General features: G+C 37.0%; 1 protein-coding gene across 1 annotated transcript in view; it reads left to right on the forward strand.

Annotated features, from left to right (window-relative positions):
* Nucleotides 1–22,050, forward strand: part of COBL (cordon-bleu WH2 repeat protein) — a 156,370-nt gene that overhangs the window by 51,538 nt on the left and 82,782 nt on the right. Inside the window, 1 exon segment of the mRNA XM_050321972.1 lies at nucleotides 2,725–2,819. Within this exon segment, the coding sequence (XP_050177929.1) occupies nucleotides 2,725–2,819 (95 nt within the window).

A 22,050-nucleotide genomic window follows, 5' to 3' on the forward strand; every position in this document is an offset into this window, starting at 1 on the left:
CAGATACTAGAAAAACTCATCAGTCTTTCCTTCCCTGAAACAGAAATACCAAGTGCTGAAGAATTATTAAAAGAAAAGCTCTGCTGCCACCTGCTTACTTAATTCGATTTAGCAGTTGAAGCAGCTTCGTGAGTGAATCAGAAATTAATACAAACACAGTTAAACTGCTTCAGTAGCAGCTCTGCATGTCTGTTGTCAGTCAACATTTTTTTTTCTGTAATACTTAGGAAAAAAAGTGCTAGGAATAATTAATGAATATTTTGCCTTACGAGGCAGTATTAGAACTTTAATGTGTTTTCTCTTATCCTTTCATTGCCTGCCTTTTCCAGTTCCTCCATCAAAAACTCAGTCTGAACCTTCTCTGAACTATAGAGGTACTGTACAATGCTGCTGAAGGAAAACTGTCTGTCACTTCGCACTGTGTTTAATGTGGGTTTCGTAGATATAGATCTTTAAGAATGTTGAGTAAAATGCTGTAGAGAAACAAACTGTTTTCAATCTGTGTTGTCTTTTCAAAGTTTCGTGTATGTGTCTGTGCTGCTGGTCAGAACAAACACTTCTGTGCATACTACCTCTTCAGGAATTGTCATTAAGATGCCAGCAATTAACAAATCCTGCTATTTAACTATTCTGTAGTATGATATGTTTCTATACAGATACCAAGCCTGTTCAGGTTACTTAAAGCATGATTAGTTGAATTTCAGAATGACTAACATTTCAGAGGTCTCTTGGGTTGAAAATTTATTTAGTAGCAAAGGTAGAATATTTTGAGGTCACTGAGATCTTCCACTGGTTTCAATTTACACACAGCAAAGCATTTTAATATCAAATGTATATTTACACATTGAAAAGATGCTGACTTCTGAATTGTTACGGTATGTGGGGTTTGATTAGGTTACACCTGTGCTTCTGCTTCCAGTTAAACAGGAAATGTGTGTATTTAGAATATCCTCTTCCCCCACTAACTCTGTTTTAATACATTGCTTAAAATAATTATCCTCAAGAAAGGCATGGTTGATTTCTAACTGGCTTTACTTCTTTGCATTACTAGTAGACACAACATAACCAAAATAAAACTGGATAACTTCTTTAAATTTTGGGGAAGGAAGAAAGGAAGCCCACCTTCAGTGGGTGGCAGCTATTGAGCAACTCTTAGCTTGTGGCATCTTGGCTTCACTGATGCAGTACTATGCCCCCTAACCTTCTGTAATTACTCAGCTGTGGCTTCCTCTCTTATGGAGTTTAATACTAGAGGGAATATCTGCTGTATTTATCTAAGAAAAAGTGGTTCAGATTAATAAAGACTCATTCTTTTGGGACCACAGGCTATGGTTAAATCTCAGTTTATTGGGATTATACACTGCTTAATGGCAAAGTTGATGATCAGCTGCTAGTGACATAAATTATGCTAGACTTTCAGCATTAATGTTTATAGTTGAAGACTATATGAATATGGGAATCAAGATCCATATCTACTTACAGCCCAGCCCCAAGCAGAAAACCAGCAGTTTCTGATGAACAAATGAGCATATGTATTGCTTAGTATTTAAGAAAAGTATTATTTTATTACTGTATTTGATATCAGTGTAGTTGTAGCCTTTCTTAAGGATAGTTTCTCCATGCTTTTGTTTGGGTGCACTTTGAACTACTGTCTGTGCTTAACACGTTCTAACACCTGACATTGTTTATATGCAGTAGTGGTCTATGTGAAAATCATGTGCTTTGTGTGATATGCAAATACGTTTAGAGGAGTTCTGGGATTAGAATTTTTTTTGTGAAAGAAATCTTTATTTTGTGTTGACAAAAACTAATTTTGAATTTGTTCCTTAATTGTTATTAAGCATATAATAAAGTAAATAATAACAAAATAAAATTCTTTCCTGCAAATTAAACTTTCTGTATGCTAGTGAAATTCTCCAATGTGTTTGGAACCAGAGAGAAAGATTTTCAAGCATTATGTAGAGTCCATTGAAAAAGAGAGAGCTTTATAGTTTGTATATTGAATGGGAAGCATGTGGTTGTTTCCTGTACTGTATCATTTTGCTCATCCAGCTTGCGGATGAGAAACTGAAGGGGGAAAATGAACATAGACTAAATAGATTGAGAATTCATACAATTCCTTAAGCAGGTTCAAGGAAGTCACACGGTTGAGCTCTTACAGCCTGAAATACCTATAAATTCCCCTCTTTTCCCACCTGAAGTAAAAGCACCAAGATAAGAAAAGATGACCATAACCAGCTGGTTTAAGTTCTAAGGAGAGGCCTGTTTCCAAATGAGAGGTTTATGGAGCTTTATCCAAATCCATTTTGAGAATCTTTCCTTTAATTTCACAGTATTAAGTCACACTTCTGAATTGTTAAAGATATTCACTATAATATCTTTTTTTAAGTGTTTGCGTTTTTTTTAGTATTACAGTACTCTCTGCGTTTTGAGACATATTCAGAAATTTTCTCATGTTTTGCCTTTTAATAAGGGTTGCTGAATTGTGATTGAAAACTTGGTGCAGTTTATTAAATTGTTCCATTTACCTCCATTAGATTTTGGAACATACTCAGAACAAATAAAAGCTTGATGACCAATAAAGTGCAGGATCTGGCAGTTACTTAAATAATCCAGTCCATAACATCCCCAGCTTTAAAAAAATCCAGCACCAATCCAGGATGCTTTAAAATACTGAATCTTTATTTCAGAAATGTAAAAACTATTCCATTAAAATTGTTTCAGAACCAAATCGAAAGACTTCAGTAAGCAATGATGCAATAGAAAAAGAAAAGACACGACTTTTGGGATTGTTTAACGCTGATAGAAGAAGTAGCAAGGTAAGTGTTCAGCAGAGTACTGCTTACTAAAGAGAATTTATTTCTTTCTAAATCTGTTATGTCTGTGGGTGGTGCCATTTGTTTGGCCTGCCTTCCTTTTCCTTCCAGGGAGTAAGTAATCTGTTAACAGGTGCATAAACTGTGTGTATCAGTGCAGCCTGATGGAGATATCAGCTGCTTATTGAAAGAGCCAAGCATGTTGACCATTTACTTTTTCCTTTGTTTTTGTAATGCTGTGGGTTCAATAAGTGTTAACAATGGGCAGTAGTTTCAAGCAACCTATGTCTGCTTATTAGTAGTGCTCAGGTCATAAAATGCATTTAAGAAAGAACTGATGTAATATAGAACAATTAAGATATCAAGTAGATGTGTCTTATGACCTCTTGTGTGCATGGGTGATAATCTCTTTTGAAGCATTTATACCTTTAGGAAGCTCTGTGCAGTCACGCTACTGCCATATCCAAGTCTGTAAAGCCGATAAATCTGGTGTAGAAGTAACTTGGAGTACTGAACTGAAGGATCAGTGTCTGCTGGAGTATCTGTTAGGCATTTTAAACTTTGTCTGTTATCTTGAATTGGAAAATGTAGAAATTTCATATAAAATAATTATCTTCTATTGAGATGCCTTTATGAAGAATTTTTCATTTACCACAGAAATAAAATATAGAAAAACTTTCTGACACAAGAACACAGAAAGAAAGGTGGGCTTTTAGCTTCATACTTTTTGCATCCTTTGCTAAAAATAATAGTTTTAACTGATTTTGATTGTAAAGTATGTAATACTCTAGGATGTCAGAGTAAAAAGGGAATTTTCTTTCGTCTAGTTTAAAGAGCCCTTCAAGGCTTTTGGAGTGGAATTATAAAATGTGTGTCTGTCTGACTAACTGGCAGTAAGAAACAAATGCTTGCTGATAGACTGGTGTTTTCACTTACTCTTCCAGTCTTCTCAGTCATGTTTTTAAAACTGTGAAAGCTTTCCAAAATCTCTATTAGCTCTTTGCCTTTTTGATTATGATCAAATTTGGAGTGCTTTTGCTGGGAAATAGGTTCCTTTATGGACATTGTGAACGGTTGTGTTGAAAAACCACATCTGTCATAGATGCTAAACTATTCTTACCATCCTTAAAGGACTCATAGACACTGTATTTTATGAGATAAGTCAGTAATTTTCAGAGTATTTTTCTACAGAAAATTTTCCAATTTAGAAGGGAATGAAAGCATAATTGGAGCAATAATGCCATATCTACCTGGAAGAATCAAGTAAACAAGGGAGCTCAGCTTTAGCCTCTAGAGCATGCTATGGGACTGTAGTTCCTCTGGAAGAACCAATTATATTATAGCATGCGGTTTCTGCATCATAGTTTGTCCTTTGATTTCATTTTTATGACCTTGTGTATGAAGTCTGTGCTCTTGGAGTTCTAGCTCCTGAAGCAGATCAGATTTAAGTTTTAAAGTATTTATGCTTACAACCTTAGGAAACACTGCTATGAAGTATCCTGGTTCTCTGGTTACTGCAGTGGATTTTTCAGAGCAGAATTTGGGATGAGTATTCCAAGATTGCAAACTCTTCTCTTATTTTTTCTGTTCTCTTTCTTGTGTTTGTTAATCAAAGGCAAATTAGGCTATACTCTGAGTTTTTTAAAATACACATTTTAATAGATGCTAAGGATATTGAAGATTTGACTTGGGAGAAAGTAGGAACTTACAAGTCAGAAAGAGCTTCTAAATCTGAGGAAAAGGTCTAAGTCTTTCTTGCTGTTAGTTCTGACAAGTTAATTGATTTTTCTTGGTCATTTCTGTCACTTTGTTTAGTCAAGCAAAGAAATCACTGTTGCCTTTTCAATACAAACCTCTTGGAGTCTGAAACCCAGTAGATGGAAGAACTACTGAAAACTGAAAACAGCGCAGCACACAGGAGCAAGCAGGTGTTAAGTAGCTATAATACATCTGACTTGGCATTGTGAAAAGTTTCCATCCCAAACAGCAATGAAACTGCTGAACAGACTGAGCAGAATGAGGGTAAATAATTGAAGTGTTTTTAAGAAAGGATTTGGTAGGTTTATGAAGGGATTGTGATTTCAGGGAACTGGAATCAAAACCCCAGAGTGCTTAAACTCTGCTCTTTATGGTTATTCTTACATTTTTACTCCTCCACTAGACTTTAAGTTGGTTCTACAAATTTGTTTTAATTTTTTTGTTTGTTTGCATTATGATTTGCTGTGATGTATGTGTATGTATGTGGTCATACACAGTCTGTATTTTAGAGTTATTTGATAGGAAGAATTGTTCAAAGTCTTGCTCAGTAGTAGCACTGAAGAGTTGCAGGCTTTTGCAAGGGGAAGGCAATTTCTTTTGCAAGGGAAGAAGAGTGTTTGCCTGTGTTGCAAACTGTCCTGGATCAGGTGTCACTGCACACTACAGGCCTATGCTCAGATTTCCGTGCCCACACACATGCTTTCTTTCTCAGCTAGCTCACTGAAAGCAGTAATTGTGGTGTGACAATACAGTAGATCTAAGTTTACTAAAAAAAATTTGCTGCTGTATTGAAAGCAGCATGACACAGAATGAAAGCAAAGTCCTGTTCTCATGGTTGATACAAATTTCTTGAAAGTATTTCTTCGGTTAACTTTGTGCTGGCAGGCTTAATGCCAGATCAGGTATCATCTTGTTCTCTCCATTCTAATTTTATGCTGGATCAGTTACCTTCTGTTCTCCTGCAGCTGGGCATAAAAAACATAAAGGTGGCATGAACTCCATTCCTTTTTGATGTTAAATGTAGTCATTTGCCTGAGGCTAAATCCAGATCAAATTGGCACTGCTAAGCAATCCAGTAGAGCAGAGGTCCTGTGCAGACAATCATGGGATCTAGGCTTAAGCAGAGTGCATGCTAGTGCACAGAAACAGTTCCTTCATGGAGAAATGGCAAGGAAGAAGCTCTCTTTGTTCCCCTGTGTCTGTGGGTGTAGCAGAGACTAGCAATCTAGTCACCAATATTACAGGAATTAGTTACTATCTATTTTCATCCTTGCCCAAGTGTTGTTCTTAAATCTTTTTGATAAAGAATTTCTTAACGCCTTGCCTACATCAGGGAATTTTGCAGACTACTTCAGAGTCTCTCAGCAGTCAGGTCCAGCACTACTGAGACAGTTTGCCTTGGTTCTGTGATGGGGTTTGGTGTTTTGCTCTGGCATGTTTTTGTAGTTTTGTTTCCTTTGCTGCTGCTCTGTAGGATACTTATTTGTGTTGCAGACAGAAGAATACTTGAGGATGAACAGAGATTGTGGTGAGGAGGATGTTTTTAGTTCTGCATCTACAAGTGAAGGAAGCTTGGATGTAAGTACTAACACCGCTTGTAGATGCTATTGCATTCCTATTAGATCCTGCAGTTTGAATTAACCAGAAACCACTGCAGTTCCTGATGCTTGGCCAAGTAGAAGTAGAAATAGCTTGTGTTTTAGAAGGCTTAGTTATGTGAGTGCACAGTTTGCATATCTTCATGAAGTTAAAACATAATGCGCTGTCTTCAAATGAAACTTGCCAGCTTCACTATAAATAAAGGGGGGTTTCCACTATTAAATTCTAAGCAGTTGAAAGAAAAAAGTGTTTTAACCAAGGTTATAGATTGTGACTGGAAGACAATGGCAGTACTGCATGATGCAAGAGTATGTTTGTCTTTATCATTTATCAGTGACATTTAAAGGGTGCTTTTTTCTTATAAACCTACACCTCTCATTTTGATCCCTATGTATGAATTCTGCAGCATGGTGGCATTCCACTTGTTCCATAAGAAGCCTGGGGATGAAGAGTACTTTTATTTTAAACACTGGAAAGAACAGAAAGAATTTTTGTTAAGTACTTCAGTAGGGTTTGGGATACTAAAGTCCTGTGAACCACATTTAGAAAGGTTTTTAAGGGACTAACAGATTACCAATTTATGAGTATTTAGGTATCTAATTAGGAAGTGTGAACCCTAAATATTTTTCTAAGACTGTTCTAGTGATTTATTAATCATAATAAATGGCATGTCTTTTTGTTGCTTTTTTAAATTACATGACTATTTGTTATTATATTTTCAAAACCTGGAGAAGACTCTGATGGCATGATAGAAGCCTGAAATGTGAGGCTTAGCTCTGAATTCCCCTTTCACAAACAAGTCTTTGGAAAAGGCGTGCTGATCTGCAAAATACAGAACTCAGTAGACACAGAGAAGGGTGACAGAAAAGTGTGGAAAAAAATAGAAGAGTGAGAGAACAAATCCCTGATTAAAAGCATAATACAAAAGGAGTCCAAAAGGAGAAGGTAGTGGAAAAGTGATTGGCTGTGAGGTGTAAAAACACCTAACTCTGCAAATCTGTGAAGACTTCATAATGAAAGACTACTGAAATGCTGCTTATGACACTAAAAATTCAGGCAACACTACAAAGATGAATATATTAGTAGATCTCTCTTACTGAAACAGAGTCCTAGTAGAGGATGATACTGGTGATTGAAATAAGCAAAAGTATAGAAGAAGCATCACAAGCTCTGCCAAAATAAAATCATCTTGTGGTTTGTAGTCACTGCCATTTTGAATTAATCTGAGTATCTTGACATCCAAGTAGTAGAAGAGAAAGTGGAGAAAGAGTAGGGATTATAAGTGATGATGATGGTAGTTCAGATACTCTCAACTGTCTTTTATACAAGTGTGTTGCTTTCTTCAGAAGAGAGACATCTCTTTATTTTTTTAGGGAATTTTGTAGGATAAGTCATAAATTGACATTGATGAAAAAAATTTTCAAAACTGTTTGAACATGTAACTGTCTTCCAGAGGCTCAGCTCTCAGGGAGCAGTGGGCAGTTGAAGAGATGAAAATATTTTCTTTTTATTCAGTTACATGAACATGTCAGGGATTTAATTTTTTCCCCTTTCTTCTTAAGAGCAATTCATCTTCAAGAGCAATATACCCTTGTTCAGTGTTTATGTCTTTCACTTCTGGCTTGACACCTGTATTTGTACAAGCACTGATCCTGCTAAGACTTAAGCACATACTTAAATGACTGTGTTGACATACTTCCATTGAATTTGGTACTATTCTGTTCAAACTCATATAAGGTGTATAAAAGAAGTGTAACAGATCCACTCAGCAGCACAGGAAGTCCATCCTTTTAAGATGCTAGATGGGCTTCAAGAAAAAGGTCAACAATTGTGATGCCTTAGGTGAAAAATTCTAAAATACTGTAACCTTGGCATAGATAACTTGTATTAAGATAAAATTCAAGTGGAAACACCAGTGAAAGAACTTCATACTTTTAAAAATTCGGCTTAGGAGTTCCTTATGGGCTAGACTTTGAGACCCTTGATCATTTGGAATAATTTGTTATTCCTCTTGTTCAAAGGATATCTCATTCGCTTCAGTGTAACTGAGTATCCTTATTCCAAATAAGCGGTATCTTACATAACCATGTATATGAAATAGACATTTTGAGATCATTGTATAGACATTGCATTGTGCTAAGATAGGACTGTTGGCAAAATGTCATTCAGTAGAGGCTTCCTCTTCTGCAGTTACCTCAGGTCTGGTTTCTATTACTGTTTGGGGTCATCTGAAAGTATTTTGCATTTGCTGTGTGGGGAACCAATGCCAATTTCAGTTTTATTTCTGAAAGGAAAGTATTTTGTCACTGCTTTCACCATAGTGCAAGGAGATAATGACTGCATCAGGAAAATCTTTCTTGCCTATAACAAAAAAGGTAACTCGTGAAGTACTACCCTTTTCTCACTAATATGTGGGGTTAATGTGCACTGAGATGTAGAAAAAGTAATGATTCTTTTTAGGGTACTGATTTGGGGTTTTTGTTTTTTTTTTTTAAACTGGGCAATATGAAGGAATGGAATAAAGGGGTAAAAAGTAACACTCTTAGTATTTATTCAAGCACAAGTTACATTCACTTTTTAACATTCTCAGTGCCGTATTTATCTAATTATTATTGGAGTTATTTATGCCTCTAAAAATACTTTGAGTCGTTGATGAGGAAGCAGATTTTCAAAGTCAGGATGGAAAAGTCAACACTTAGGTTTGAGGTGAAAGGTCATTTGTTCATGGTATCAACGAAAATAAAGGTGAAAAAGCAAGAATTTTTCAACAGTGTATGGAGAGGTGGTAGAAATGCCAGAAAAGGCTTCTCCATGAAAATCCTCAAAGTGCAGCAGTTCATTATACCACACATCAGCAAAGGACATGAAATCCAACAGCGTATTGTAAATAAAGAAGAAATCTTTTCCTTAATCTGGAGGAAAAAATCAGTTTTTTGCTAAGCAGATGACTTTTATATCGAGGTCAACTTTTCAAAAATCAAGTGCTGTTGAAATACACTAATGTATAAATATACAAATAAGGCAGTTGGAAGTTGCAGCATAGTTAACTGTATTCTGCTTTTTCTGTGCTGAAGGAACTGCAGTTAAGAACAGCTGGAGGGAAAAAGGGAACTTAAGTCGTCTCTGCCGCTTGGTGTCACTGTCCTCAAATAAACATTTGATGAAACCCGGCATTTGGAAAGCGGTACTACCATTAGCTGTTTTTATTTTGGAGCCTTTGTGTTTTCATAAATTGAGAGCGAAAAAAACCACATCTCTAGGGCTGAACGATGTGTAGCTCTGATGTGGACTTTGTTTATGTAATAAATCAGCTTGGGAAAAAAATATTTAGAAGTACAGCCAGGAACAAACTTATCAGAGGATTTGAAACTTCAGCACAAAGTCTTATCACACAAGGTTTCTCTAGTTCAAACAGGGCTTCAGCAGTGCAATGTTAGAGGACTTTCATCAGGACCGTTTTTAAAACACGTAGTCTTCAGTGTATGACTGAATGTAGGTGTTACTTATAACAGGCTCAATTCATTAAATGAAGCAGATAGTCCAGTAGTTCTCTGCTTGATGAGTCTGCCGTGCTATGATTATATATGTCCATATGAAAAACTACCGGGGAAAAAAAAAGTAAAATTTTAAATACCAAACAGTTATCAGATACATTTAGGGTATGTGTGGTGGGTTTTTTTTATTTTCATAGTAGCTGTATAATTGCAAGATCATGCTCCAGAAGAAAAGTTTGAAAAAGTTTGCTAATGTTTGAAAAAAAGTAATCAAACCTTCTGTTGCATTAGTAATCTTGGCAATCACTTCTTAAATGATGGCAAGAACTCTTTTCCTTATAAAGGCTTTTAAAACACATATTATTTACCTTTTCAAAGCTTTTTACCCTAACTGTAGTCTTTTACATCCTCCATGATGGCAGGAGTTATACATTTCATGATACATTTTTTCAGTTCAGAATGGTTGGAAAGAAGGATCAAGTACAATTATGCAAATGTGATTTCTCTTCAGCCATGTCAGGTCCCGGGTGATTAGCTGATACCCTTTACTTTCAAGGACTTCATGGCACATGGGCAGGTGCTGTTAAGGTCAGTAGGAATGAGAATACTGCCCGTGTCATCTAAATGGAAGTTAACAGCCATCCACTTTTAATATTTCCTTGCATCTGACAGTTACATTTACTTTAAATTCCTGGCTTCACATTCTTGCTTCTTGGTCTCCTGACAATGCTTGGGATGTCTTTATTTGGTATTAGCAGGATTAAATCCTGGGATAGCTATGTTGCATTTAGTACAGTTAGAGCTATCTATATACACTGTCAAAGACGTAGGCAGTGGTCTGGCCTTGAAACAGTTTTGCTTAATGTGTTTTTATTTGCAAAATACAAAACTCACCAAACAGTATGGAGGGTCTGCAGCAGACAGATCTGTTCTCCCCAATTTTTGCTGCAGGGTGCCTGTAAGCCAGCAGTAAGATGCCAGAGGATGACACTACCGAAGATAAAGTTATAAATATTTTCATTTGTGCAACTGTTCACATGATTAGAAGAAAAAGATATTTCTTAGATACCAGGTGTCTCAGGATAAGGTTCAACCATTGTGGTAGAGTTAGTTTAATTTTGATATCCTGTGATACTCTGTGGAAAAAAAAACCCAAACTGTTAACTTGCCTTTGTAAGACAAAAGGTTTGCTCAAGCCAACTGGCTTATGGCTGGCATTGAGAGAATTCCACTAGGTAGCAAAGATGACAGTGATCAACCTTATTTCTCCTTGTCTACTGAGTGCAGGACAGGAAGCAGTATGCTTTATATTTAGCAATGGAAATTTAACTTGGATACTAGAGGGAGAAAAATTTGACTGTATGGAGGTCTCACAAGGGAGCGTGTTATTAAAGTGACTATGAAATCCTTATTATCACCAGATATGTAAAACCTCCAAAATTGTCTGGAAGATGAGCTACACATACTTGATTCTGTCTCAGAGCAGAGGGGTAGATTAAGCAGACCATGGAGGTACCTTTCATCCATGCTGAAGAGATGCAGCTGCACCTACCTCCTTTTGTGGATATTAATTGTCTTTGTTCATGTGAATCATAGATAGTTTTACGTAATATAGTATCTTTAGATTTTTCTTAGAGTATATGATAGCAGTAGGCAAGAGCTTGAAACAATGGCTGCATGCCACCAGACTTCAAGTGGTGTTACTAGACTTCTTCAAAGAAAAGGTCCTTGGAGTTAGTAAAAAAAAAAAAAATCATCTCAGAACCAGCTGAACTACTCTGGCTCAAAAAAAAAAAAAAAATCGCCTGAGGCAGACACCTGGAATGGAAAGCCTCAGCATCCATGGTTAAAGCATGGTGAAGTTATAAGCTATTAAAAACAGTATCTGGTGAAGAGACATGTCGGCTGACCCCTGTTCTGTCTGTGCTGCTTAGCTTGTGCTTGCCAATTTCATGTATTCAAACATCACTTGTCAGCTCTTGCCCTCACCACACAAAAGTGGCTTAAGATCATGAGATTTGAAAACAAATCATTAAGGGTGGACTTCCCTTCAGCTGGCTTCTGAGCGTGAGGTTTGTAGAAGTCACATTTCTAAACGTTTTGCAACTATGAAAGTTTTATTTTAGAAAAAGATTACCAGGTAGTCATTGATTACCAGAACCTGTATTTTTACTTAGAACTGTGTGGTTTGGAGTAAAATCATCACAACACATTGCATTCAAGTTGTTGCTTTTTTTAAAGGCAGCTTGTTAACTTCAGTTCCTGCAGTGGTTTTAGCAGCGCATTTTGAAGGAAATATTCTCAAAAAACGTTCTGAGATGAACACAGAGAAATGGACCAAGCTGAAATGAATGGGCTTGAGTAGGGTCATATCTACAAAAGGAATTGGGAAAACTCTGATGGGCAGTGCCTGTTTTAAATACCCGGCAGCGTGGGCATCTGGACACTGAATCTAAGCAACCAGGAATCAGATTTCATGAGTCTTGAAGCCACTGAAATCTGTACAGCAGGAGTTGCTTGGTAAACTGTGCCCATCTATGCCTGTTACTTGCCTCTACTCAAGACTGAAACCTTAAATCAGCTGTTAAATTTAGGTATTTAAAGCTTTTACTCTAGAAGCTTGCCACCTACCACTGTTACACAAAATGTGAGAGAACTAAGTTCTCTGCCTTTAGTGATATCAGCATCAGAGAACTATTTCTTCCTTAAAAAAAAAAAAAAAAAAAACAAAACCAACAAAAAACAAAATACTTGCTGGGCTGGAGACTGCCTGGAACAAAGCTGCGAGGTATTCTTCATGTGGGAAGCACCCTTTTGTAAAAATACCCAAATATTCAGTGACTCAGAAAGAGAGAGCAAGAGCAAGCTTAACTATTCAGACCAGTAATGAAATGCGGTGGCAGCTCTGGGTTCCATTGCCAGCACCAGAGATGTTTTTCTGTGTTTTATGCTAAGCAGATGTTACATCCAGCAAATAAGTAGTCACTGAAGCTAGAACTGGAGGAGCCAAATGGCTCCTTGCCCAGATGAGTGCCCTAATCTCAGTCTCTTTTTAGCTAAACTCATGTTCATGTCCTTGAACAGAGAATAATCTCGCTCTCCTCACAAGAGGGAAAAGTTTGGGTTTTTTCAACTAGACAAAGGTTTTGGACCTGGATTTACCACATTCTTACTGAATCAATAAACTTGGGGCAGGGCTTTGGACAGGACAAGAGGGAAATAGTATCACTGCCTCTTCAAGCAGTTAAGCTTTTGTGAAACCCAGTTGCTCCTACAGCACATCTATAGGATCGAGCCCCTTGGCTGACAAGGATGAAGAAATTTGCAAGTTTTATGGAACCTGGTGGAGTTTAGGCAGGAGGTTAGAAACGTAGTTTCTCCACAGTTTTCTACAGCATGCCCAGAAGCAGAATTCAGGCATCAAAATAAAAGTAAGCACATCAGAGGAGGATGCGTCAGGCTTATTGATGAGAAAGCAAAACCCAATATGATTTAGGGAGGCACAACCTAACAGGAGCACGCTAAGTTAGACTTGTGTGTGGCAATTCAGCTTCCAGTCCTGAGCTGCATGGCATCGCTCTCTATATTGTGGATGTACCCAGTCAGTCTGGCATAAGTTGGCTCAGATATCTCCCTCGGATGTTTAATTAAGACCTGGTGACACACCCTTAACCACCCAAATCCTTTTATGTCTGATTCATCTTTTGTTACTGATTTCACTGAAAAGTTCTGAAGTTAACTCACTGGAAAAAAAAATAGAATAAAGCAGCAGCTAATAAGACCAATGGCTTTTAATTTGCATTAATAAAAGCACATTAAAAAATACCCAAAGACAAACTTAAATTCCATTTGAGATTTTTCTAGTGACACCTCAACCGCTCATGCTTTGCTTTCTTAGTATTTAATATTACCAGAGCCCCTTAATAGTCTATAATAGCCATGTAATTCATATTTGGTCATAATGCATTCAAAATACTGTTCTTAGTGTAACTAGCAAGCATGTAGCGGTGTGGAAAATACCACCTTTGAAGAAAAGTTCATCGCAGGATCAGGCTTTTCTGCAATTGGATAAGCAGAGATGCAGTTCCCCAAAAAGTCTTCCACATACTTACATGTACATAAAATGTGTTCTTTGTTTAAGTTTGGGATGGTCTGGGAATGCATCAGGGAATTATTCATTCCACTGCAAAGTACATTTCTTTTTGATTTAGTGATGGATACCCAGAATATATCTTGTAAAGCTTTGCAATGGTAACTACTGTAGTGAAAGGATTAGTGTGTATTTATGGTAGTGGGCTTTACCAGACTAAATCAGAAATGCCTAATTGTATGTCATCAATTCCATATTTCTAATACACAATGGAAATTTTTTTTGTACAGTAAAGCCTGTTTTTGCAGTAGCATAATCTAAAACCCATGTAACCCTAGATTCATCATATTAGTCTAAAATATTAGTCTACATATTAGCATATGTAGACTTTAGATACAGTAAAAATTTTCAACACCAGTTCAGGTATAATTTCTTTTCTTTTGCAAACAATTTCTGGGGTATGAACGCTAATAGGATTTGGTTTCTTTCCAGCCTCTTCTGTGGACAGTGAAGACTCGATTTCATTAAAAGTAGTGGCATACAATAACATTCCTTTTAATTAGATGATCTCATGATTTCCACACATATTTGTTCTGTGCATTATTGTTCGTTGGCAAAACTGAGCTGCTTGGTAGCGTGTGAAACCATATGTCTCAATAATATCTTATGGCAGGTGAGGGAGGATTTGCAAAACAGCATTTGCTGACAGGACACAATGCATTTTACTTTGATGGGGAAGTTTTCCTAAGTGAACTTTATGGCTTAGTTCTGTCATGCAAAGTCAAACCTACACGAGGCTTAGTGGCCTTTACCAGTTTTCCTTTAACTCAAGGAGTTCTATGGTGCAAAGACTGTATAGCACTGGGTATTGTGAGTGTTGCTCAGTTGTTCATCACCACAAAAAGAGCCCTCTAATGCCTGTAGTCTATATAGCTGTTTCACATTCTTTCTTTTTTTTTTAATAGACAACTATTAAGTTAGGTTTTAGTAGTCTTTTACATACGTCTGCAATACTGATCGTCCCCCTTTGAGCTTAGCAGAAAGGATTACAAATACTTTCAGACATTTATTTTTCTCTTACTCAGCAATGTTTAATACTATATGAATTCTCAGCAGCATTTTGGGATGCAAGCTGAAGAGGGGAAAATGTGGCAAATAGCACTCAGTCTTTTTAAAGGCTTTTACAATAGTATGAGGTAGTAATACCGTCAGTCAGTTCCTTTTTTTTTTTTCAATGTCACACTTTTAAGCAAATCTCAACATAGGCAAAACCAGGAAAGTATTTCTGGTTTTGGAAGTGGACAGCTGGGACGTCAGAATAGAAAGCAGATCAAGACATAGCCCTGCAGAGCTCTTAAATAGGTGAGTAGCTGTAGGTCTTGGCCCACTGACTTTTTCAGTGCTATACCAAGCACCTCTTTAAGTGTTTTGCTGGTTCAGTACCTCAGTGACCTGGTGTGAGCCAGGTGCGACCAGTGTGTAGGTCATGAGCTGCGTGGGTAGTCTCTGAAGTACACTGACATAACGAGATGGGGAGATTACCAATAGATGTATGTTGTTAGTGTTAGGTTCCCCACACCCCTCTCCTCTGATTGTAACATTTTATTCTTTTCATCCCAGCAAATACTCAGGTACTCGTCTAGATTTCAGTCTCTCCCAGTTTCAGCGCAGAGATGGTGTGATTGCACTGACTCTAAATGGAGCTTGTTCTGATTTACAGATGTTTGCATAGGACAAGAGTCAGGCCAGTAAAGTGCACTGGGGAGGTTTGCGTTGTAAAAGCCTATTGGCAATGGATTTGACAGAAGGGGGAAGGGAAGAAGAAACATTGAAGACTATTTATTAATCAAGAATTCCAGAAGGGAGGCTTTTCTTGCCTTGATTCTGGCAAATGTACAGATGAGAGATACTGCGCAGAGACTGTTTCTGCACAAACAGAGAAAGCCCTTCAAATGTAAACATTTGAGCAGCTGGCATGGGAGATTAGTGCAGCAGCAGCGGGAGGGGGGTAATAGTGGATAGTGGTGCTGTCTAAATTTAACAAATGTTAAACAAGGTTCTTGTTCTAGTTTAAGGGTTACAGGTCAGAAAGACAATATCAACTAAAAATACTGGCAATTGTACAAGTCAGTCAAAGTTATTAATTAGTATTTAATTAAAAGCAACTTGCCTATCCAAAGCTGTGGCATGTTCCTCCCCCCTCTCCCAAAAGGGGGGAGAAAAAAAGGGGATTGGGAGAATATATTCTGTGTAACCTCATTGAATTAAGGGAAAAAAACACAACACTTTATCCTCCATCTATGGAAAGACAACACTGAGACTTCTTAGTATTTTTGCTTTAGATCGCAAACCTAATATAGTGTTCTACTTTTAATTTCCTGTGCCTGAATATTACATCAAAAGAAAGCCTCATACTAAGCGTGAAAGTGGTGTAGGGTCGTTTTCATGTTCATATGCTGTTTAACGTCATATGTTTTGGTTTTTTAAACCCTTGCCAAATAGTTACAAAACTAGGCTATATTTCAGTGTAGGGTATCTGATCCTTCATTAAGATTTTTGGATTTTCATTTTTAACCTGTGTTTTGATCAGGTTTTTAAAATGACTCCTTGCCCATTTGTTGTGATCCAGTTCACAAGTGGTTTTTTGGAGGTCCTTTACTTTCTTTGTTTCTTTAACAGATTAAAGTACGGATATCTGGAGCCAAATTTTATGTTTAAAAAATCAGAGCTGTGCTTTCTACTGGTATTGTTAGGATTTTCATTGAGCTTGAAAGTATACTGAAGAAAAAGATTTCCTGGAGAAATGACACTGGCAGCATAGTTTAGAGTATTACTGTGTTTTGGCATCATACAGTTAGAGTAACCATTGGAGACTTGATGCAGAACTCACTAGAGCCAGTGGAAAAATTCCTGCTGTTTTTAACTGGCTTTGGACCATGTCTTTTTTGAGTTGCTAGCCGCTATCTGCACTAGTCCGTTTTAAAATTCTTCTTCTTTGTGCTACTTTGGCTTCTCTTTTGCATGTTCAAAGATCTTCTGATACTTTCACAGTCATCTCTGAAAATATAAGACTTTTGTTCCTTTTTGATGGACAGTTGACGCGGATAAACCCCTTCAAGTTGCTTGATTTATAGAGCATTTTCTCACTGGGGAAGGAGAAAACCCCAAAGTAAACATGTTAAGTCTTGTAGAAGATGAACTGCAAACAGTGGCAAAGGAAGGGAGTGGCTTTCACCAACCAATAACTCGTTGCAAAAAGCAGGTTTTTCTTTGTTATCTGAAGCAGTGCATACCCAGAAGTGAGCTGAATTCTCAGCACTGCTTACCCTGTTCAAGCTGTAATTGTGCCAGTTAGAGTCCAAGCATAGGTATATGTTGTACCTACTTCCATAGGTTTTCGACTTCTGTGTCAGTTAAAGTTGGGACTGGGTTTGAAAGGTTTCTGCCACAGCTGAACAGTCAGGAGTGCACTCCATTGAATTTGAGTATGCCAGTCAGTGGAAATAAATAGATTGGAGAGCTGTAATTTCTTAGTATTTCACACTAAATTCACAAAGGAAACAAGGAAACAGTGGGAAAAGTAGTTTCGGGGAATAATAAATGTTCACAAGTCAAGCTCTGGTGTCCTAAGGATATACTATTTAATTTTTAGACTTGGAGAAACTCAGCAGGCTATATTATACTGCAAAGGAAGATAAAATTATGAATTTATATATGTGTATATACAAAGTGGTAAAAGGCTGAACTAACTTGGTCTCCAGCACAGCTGTACTTCAGTCACTTTGCAGTATCATATATTCTCACTTCACTTTTATTTAGAAGATCATAGAATCAGCTGGGTTGGAAAGGACCCCTGAGTTCATCAAGTCCATCCCTTGATCCACTACCACCATGGTTACTAGACCATGGCACTCAGTGCCACATCCAGTCTCATCTTAAAAACTTCCGGGGACAGAGAATCCACCACTTCTTTGGGCAGCCCATTCCAATGCCTGATTACCCTCTCTGTAAAGAATTTCGTCTTAATATCCAACCTAAACCTCCCCTGGCAGAGCTTGAGACTGTGCCCTCTTGTCTTACTGACAGCTGCCTGGGAAAAGAGACCAATCACCACTTAGCTACAGCCTCCTTTCAGGTGGTTGTGGAGACTAAGATGGGGTGGTCTAGATGAAGTTAGAATTAAACGGATAATAACAAGTGATCACAGTAGGAAAAAAATGAAAGGACAAGGATGTTAGAATAGTATTGAAGCGTTACTTCAAAGAAAATTCAGAGGGAGGGTCTGCCTCTTCATTCTCAGCCTGTTCCTCTGAACTCAATTAAAGAACTTGTATGACTTTTTCCAACATGATCAGGGTATTGATTATTCTCCGAAGAGGATAGTCTTTGGAAATCCTCCAGGGTAGAGAGGAAGTTGGATCTTAATTTCATGGTCTTGCAAGATTCAGATCCTGAAATTAATTCACTTGTGACTTCTTCAAAGTATTAGCATATGTATTTTTCTATTCAAATTATTCATCTCCTTTAATGAGAGAAGCCTAATTTCTGCAGTATTTATGAGACAGGTGAGTTGTACAACAGCTGGATGTGTTCTACCCATTGTCCAGCAGGAGAGTATTGTCTTAAACCTTCTCTTCACCTTTCACTCTTACACCCTGTCCTCCTGACTCCTTCCCTTCGCCTGTGTATTCCCAACCACTGATGTTGATCTGGGGCTAAATATTCAGCTGTTATAATTCAAAATAGTTTGTTGGCATCAATACCCAAACATCAAACTGTAAACACTATATGAGTTTGTCTTTTGTTTTTGTCTTCTGCAGAAAGCTACCATATCTACTTAAAGGCTTGGTCTGCTCCAGTGCTGTTATTTGCAGTCAGAAGTTCTCAGCAGATAGTTTGGGAGCTTGCTTAGACCATCCCTTAGGATTTCAGACTCAGCATATTGTACTCAGTGTAGAGTAAGTATGTGTGCACACAGGCACAAGCATACATACAGATACCAGAAAGAGCTAATTGAAGGGATAAACTGTCCATGTGTAGCTATGTGTGTTTGTATGAAAGGGTTATGTACACACACATGAGCACACCCAGACGTCTGAAAGAGCCAACTGAAACAGTAAGATTCCTAGCTGCTGATTTCTGATTCACGTTGCTAGAATCCTCTTAGGGACTCTATAATTAGGATTTGTTATAAGATTTGCACTAATTTCAGAGTTCAAAAGCTGATTTGTTTTTCTAATTTAGGTTTTAAAGTCTTCAGAGGTTATGTTGTTTTTCAGTAATATCTTTGGCAGTATTTTATCATTGCAAAGTGTAAAGGTTCCTTTTTGAAAATTTGCTTTGACAGTTGGACGATGGTGTTTGTCTACCTCTAGCTAAACATCCACAGTCACCATATACTTCAAAAGGAAAAGCTGCACAACTGCATTCTGAATTAACAAAGTATTTGTGTCAGAATTGGATTATAGGGACTGGAGCTAGAAACCAGATCCCTGAACTTGAGTAAATCAGAGCAACTCCTTTGACTTTAGAGAAGTTCTGAAGATCTTGGTGAAAATTTACCTTTGAATTTCAGTAGATTTTCTCCATTCATCAACAGCTATGATAAGTAGAAATTTTCAGAGGTCAAAAGTCATATGTGTCAGAATTTCATCAGACGCTGAAAGATTATGAGGATTGATCATTAATGGTTTTTTTTGTCTCTGGAAAACTTGAGTAAGGACAACACTTTCATTAAAGTGCGGAGAAAACACTTTTCAATTTAACTGGAATAAAAATACTTTCAGTAAAAACCAGAAATTATTTCTTCAAAACCAAACAAATACACACCCAAAAAACTCATGCCAGGAACTATTCCATTCATAATTCTGGCCAACATAAAAATTGGCTGTGCAGACATTAGAGCAGATATTTTGAAAATTGTATGTTTTAAGCAAATTTTCCATCTCCTCCTCCAGTACAAATTGGCATATCTACAATGAAAATATACTGAAGATGATCAACTCTAGTGGTTTGATAGTTTCTGTATGTTAAAAGAATTTGCTGAGAAGACTTTCCTCTTCAATAATTTTTAAAATATTTTGAATTTCAGAAGGACATATATTGCAAATGTAACAACTCCTGTCTTCCATAAACCAAAAACAGTGGCTAATTGATTTAAAAGAATTAGTAATCCTAGAGAAAATAAACTCATATTGCAATGGTGAATTCATTTTGCTCAAGACCTCTGATCCCTTTTGTGGTTATTTGCGATTGATGAAGACTTAACACCGGTGGAAAAATGTCTTTTTTTCTTTGTTGTCAGTCTCTGACCTTTTGAACTCAGTTTCCTGCAGTCTATTGCCAGACCATTAATAAAGATAGATTTTTATTTTTGGCTTGGTTGTTCAACACTGTTTGATTGAGAGAACATATTTTCACATAGTGCAAAAGTATAAGTGAAATGAAAAACCAACTTTTTCTGACTTAGAAAAATTTGGCTTTTTCCATCCTCAGTCTTCCAAGATTACTCGCCTTTAAAGACCAAGTGTTCTTTCCTTGTTTTCCTTCTGGCTTAATATTTTTCTGTCTTCTTTCTATACTGGGATTGAATTGAATTTTGGAGTCCATGTGAATTTTCCTCTGTAATTCTCCCTTCTTCGGGTTTCTTTAAAATAAGTTTTTCCATTGGGGTCTGTCATTGGCTTTTAGACCTCTCTTGGTAGCTTTTAAAATGTTTCTTTGGTTATTTTCTTCTATTCTGCCTCATTCCATGTCTTAATATGCATTTAATCCATACCACAGAAACATGTATTACACATTCAAAAATCTATATATCAGTTCCTTCAGTACTAAATCTTTCCCAGTTTGAGTTCTGTTCATGTGACTTCTCACTGTTTTCATGACAAGTGAACATGAACATCACCATCTTTCTGGGCTAATGTATGGGCAATCATGAAGTTTTCTTGCAGAATACTGTTTTTGTCTTGCATGGTCTTCTTAGTTCATTGTTCCTTCCCCAGGATATAAGTCAGTACTCTTACCATCACATTCACTGAAGTCTTCTTCTTTTTGCTATGCTTCTCTTCTTTTTAAGAGTTTTGCCTTTGAATTTCTTCAGGGACTTACTGTCTGGTCAAATCTGGTGAACGTGTTCACTTTTCACTGTGTTTTTGTTTCTGTCCTCACTTCCTGTGTTCTTTCCTACTTCTTTCACGTCTGCTTTTGTTCCTCTTGGACAAATATACAAAAAGAGACTTGTAGTATTTTCCATGTTTTTTCCTATTTCCTTTTGTGATTCACTAAACTCCCTGCAGATCTCTTGTTACAAGCACATAGCTATCAAAAAAAGTAAGTGATGTGAGTAGCTGAATTTGCTGACCGTCTGTCTTTTGTTAGCTGTTCCTTTTTGGGAATTGTTTGAATTTAATATTTCTTCCCATAGTGGCTTTACACATTTGTGTTTTTAACAGTTATGAAAAATTGATTTTCAAAATATGGTCTTTTTTTATAGGCTGACATATTTTGACAGTGCATTGTGACAAAAAGTGTTGGACTTGTGGAAGAAAAATTTTAAGCAGCCTAACCAGAAAGATGTAAATCAGCCCCAAGAGGGTGCATTTTAGTTGTAAATTGATTCTAGTATTTTCCCAAAACAACATTAAAAAAAGAAGGAAAAGAAAAAAAAGAGACACAAACTTGTCCACACACTTCTGAAAGTCAAGATAAATCATTTTACACTTGTATGGAATGCAAACATTAAGCATTTGGTGGCATCCCAGACTGTCACCTGCAACTTGACTTTGGAATTCACTTCAGATTGTGCCTGCAGCCTGCACTCCTACCCTCCACCTGAGTGATGGGTAGCAATGCTTCATTTAAACTACCAAATAGCATAGAAACATTTGATCCAGAAATGTTTTCTGTTCTATGTTGAATGGGTTTGTCTCACTAGGCTTTACATATCCAAAACAAAAGCAAGAGTATTTACATTTTATGGGTATTCAAAATGCGTCACACATCCAGAAAGTTAAAAAAGAACCCACATTTGTGTGCTGTCATTTAGCCTGATGGTATCAGACACGTTGCACAATCAGGGCATAAGGAAGTTGACATGTTGGGGAAGCTTGTGCATATATGTCTGTGATTTCTCTATGATGTTTGTTACTGTAAAGCGGTATTTTAAGAGACTGGAGATGCTTGTGTTTTTTTTTAAATGTCCTGGGTTTAGTATATCCACTTAAAAAGATACCTATATTGGACACTTCTGTAAGCTTATGACTATTTCATGGAAGTTATTGGATTTATACCAATT

The sequence above is a fragment of the Myiozetetes cayanensis genome, unplaced genomic scaffold (assembly GCF_022539395.1).
Source record: "Myiozetetes cayanensis isolate MyiCay16 unplaced genomic scaffold, myiCay2020 scf1, whole genome shotgun sequence".
Classification (NCBI taxonomy): domain Eukaryota; kingdom Metazoa; phylum Chordata; class Aves; order Passeriformes; family Tyrannidae; genus Myiozetetes; species Myiozetetes cayanensis.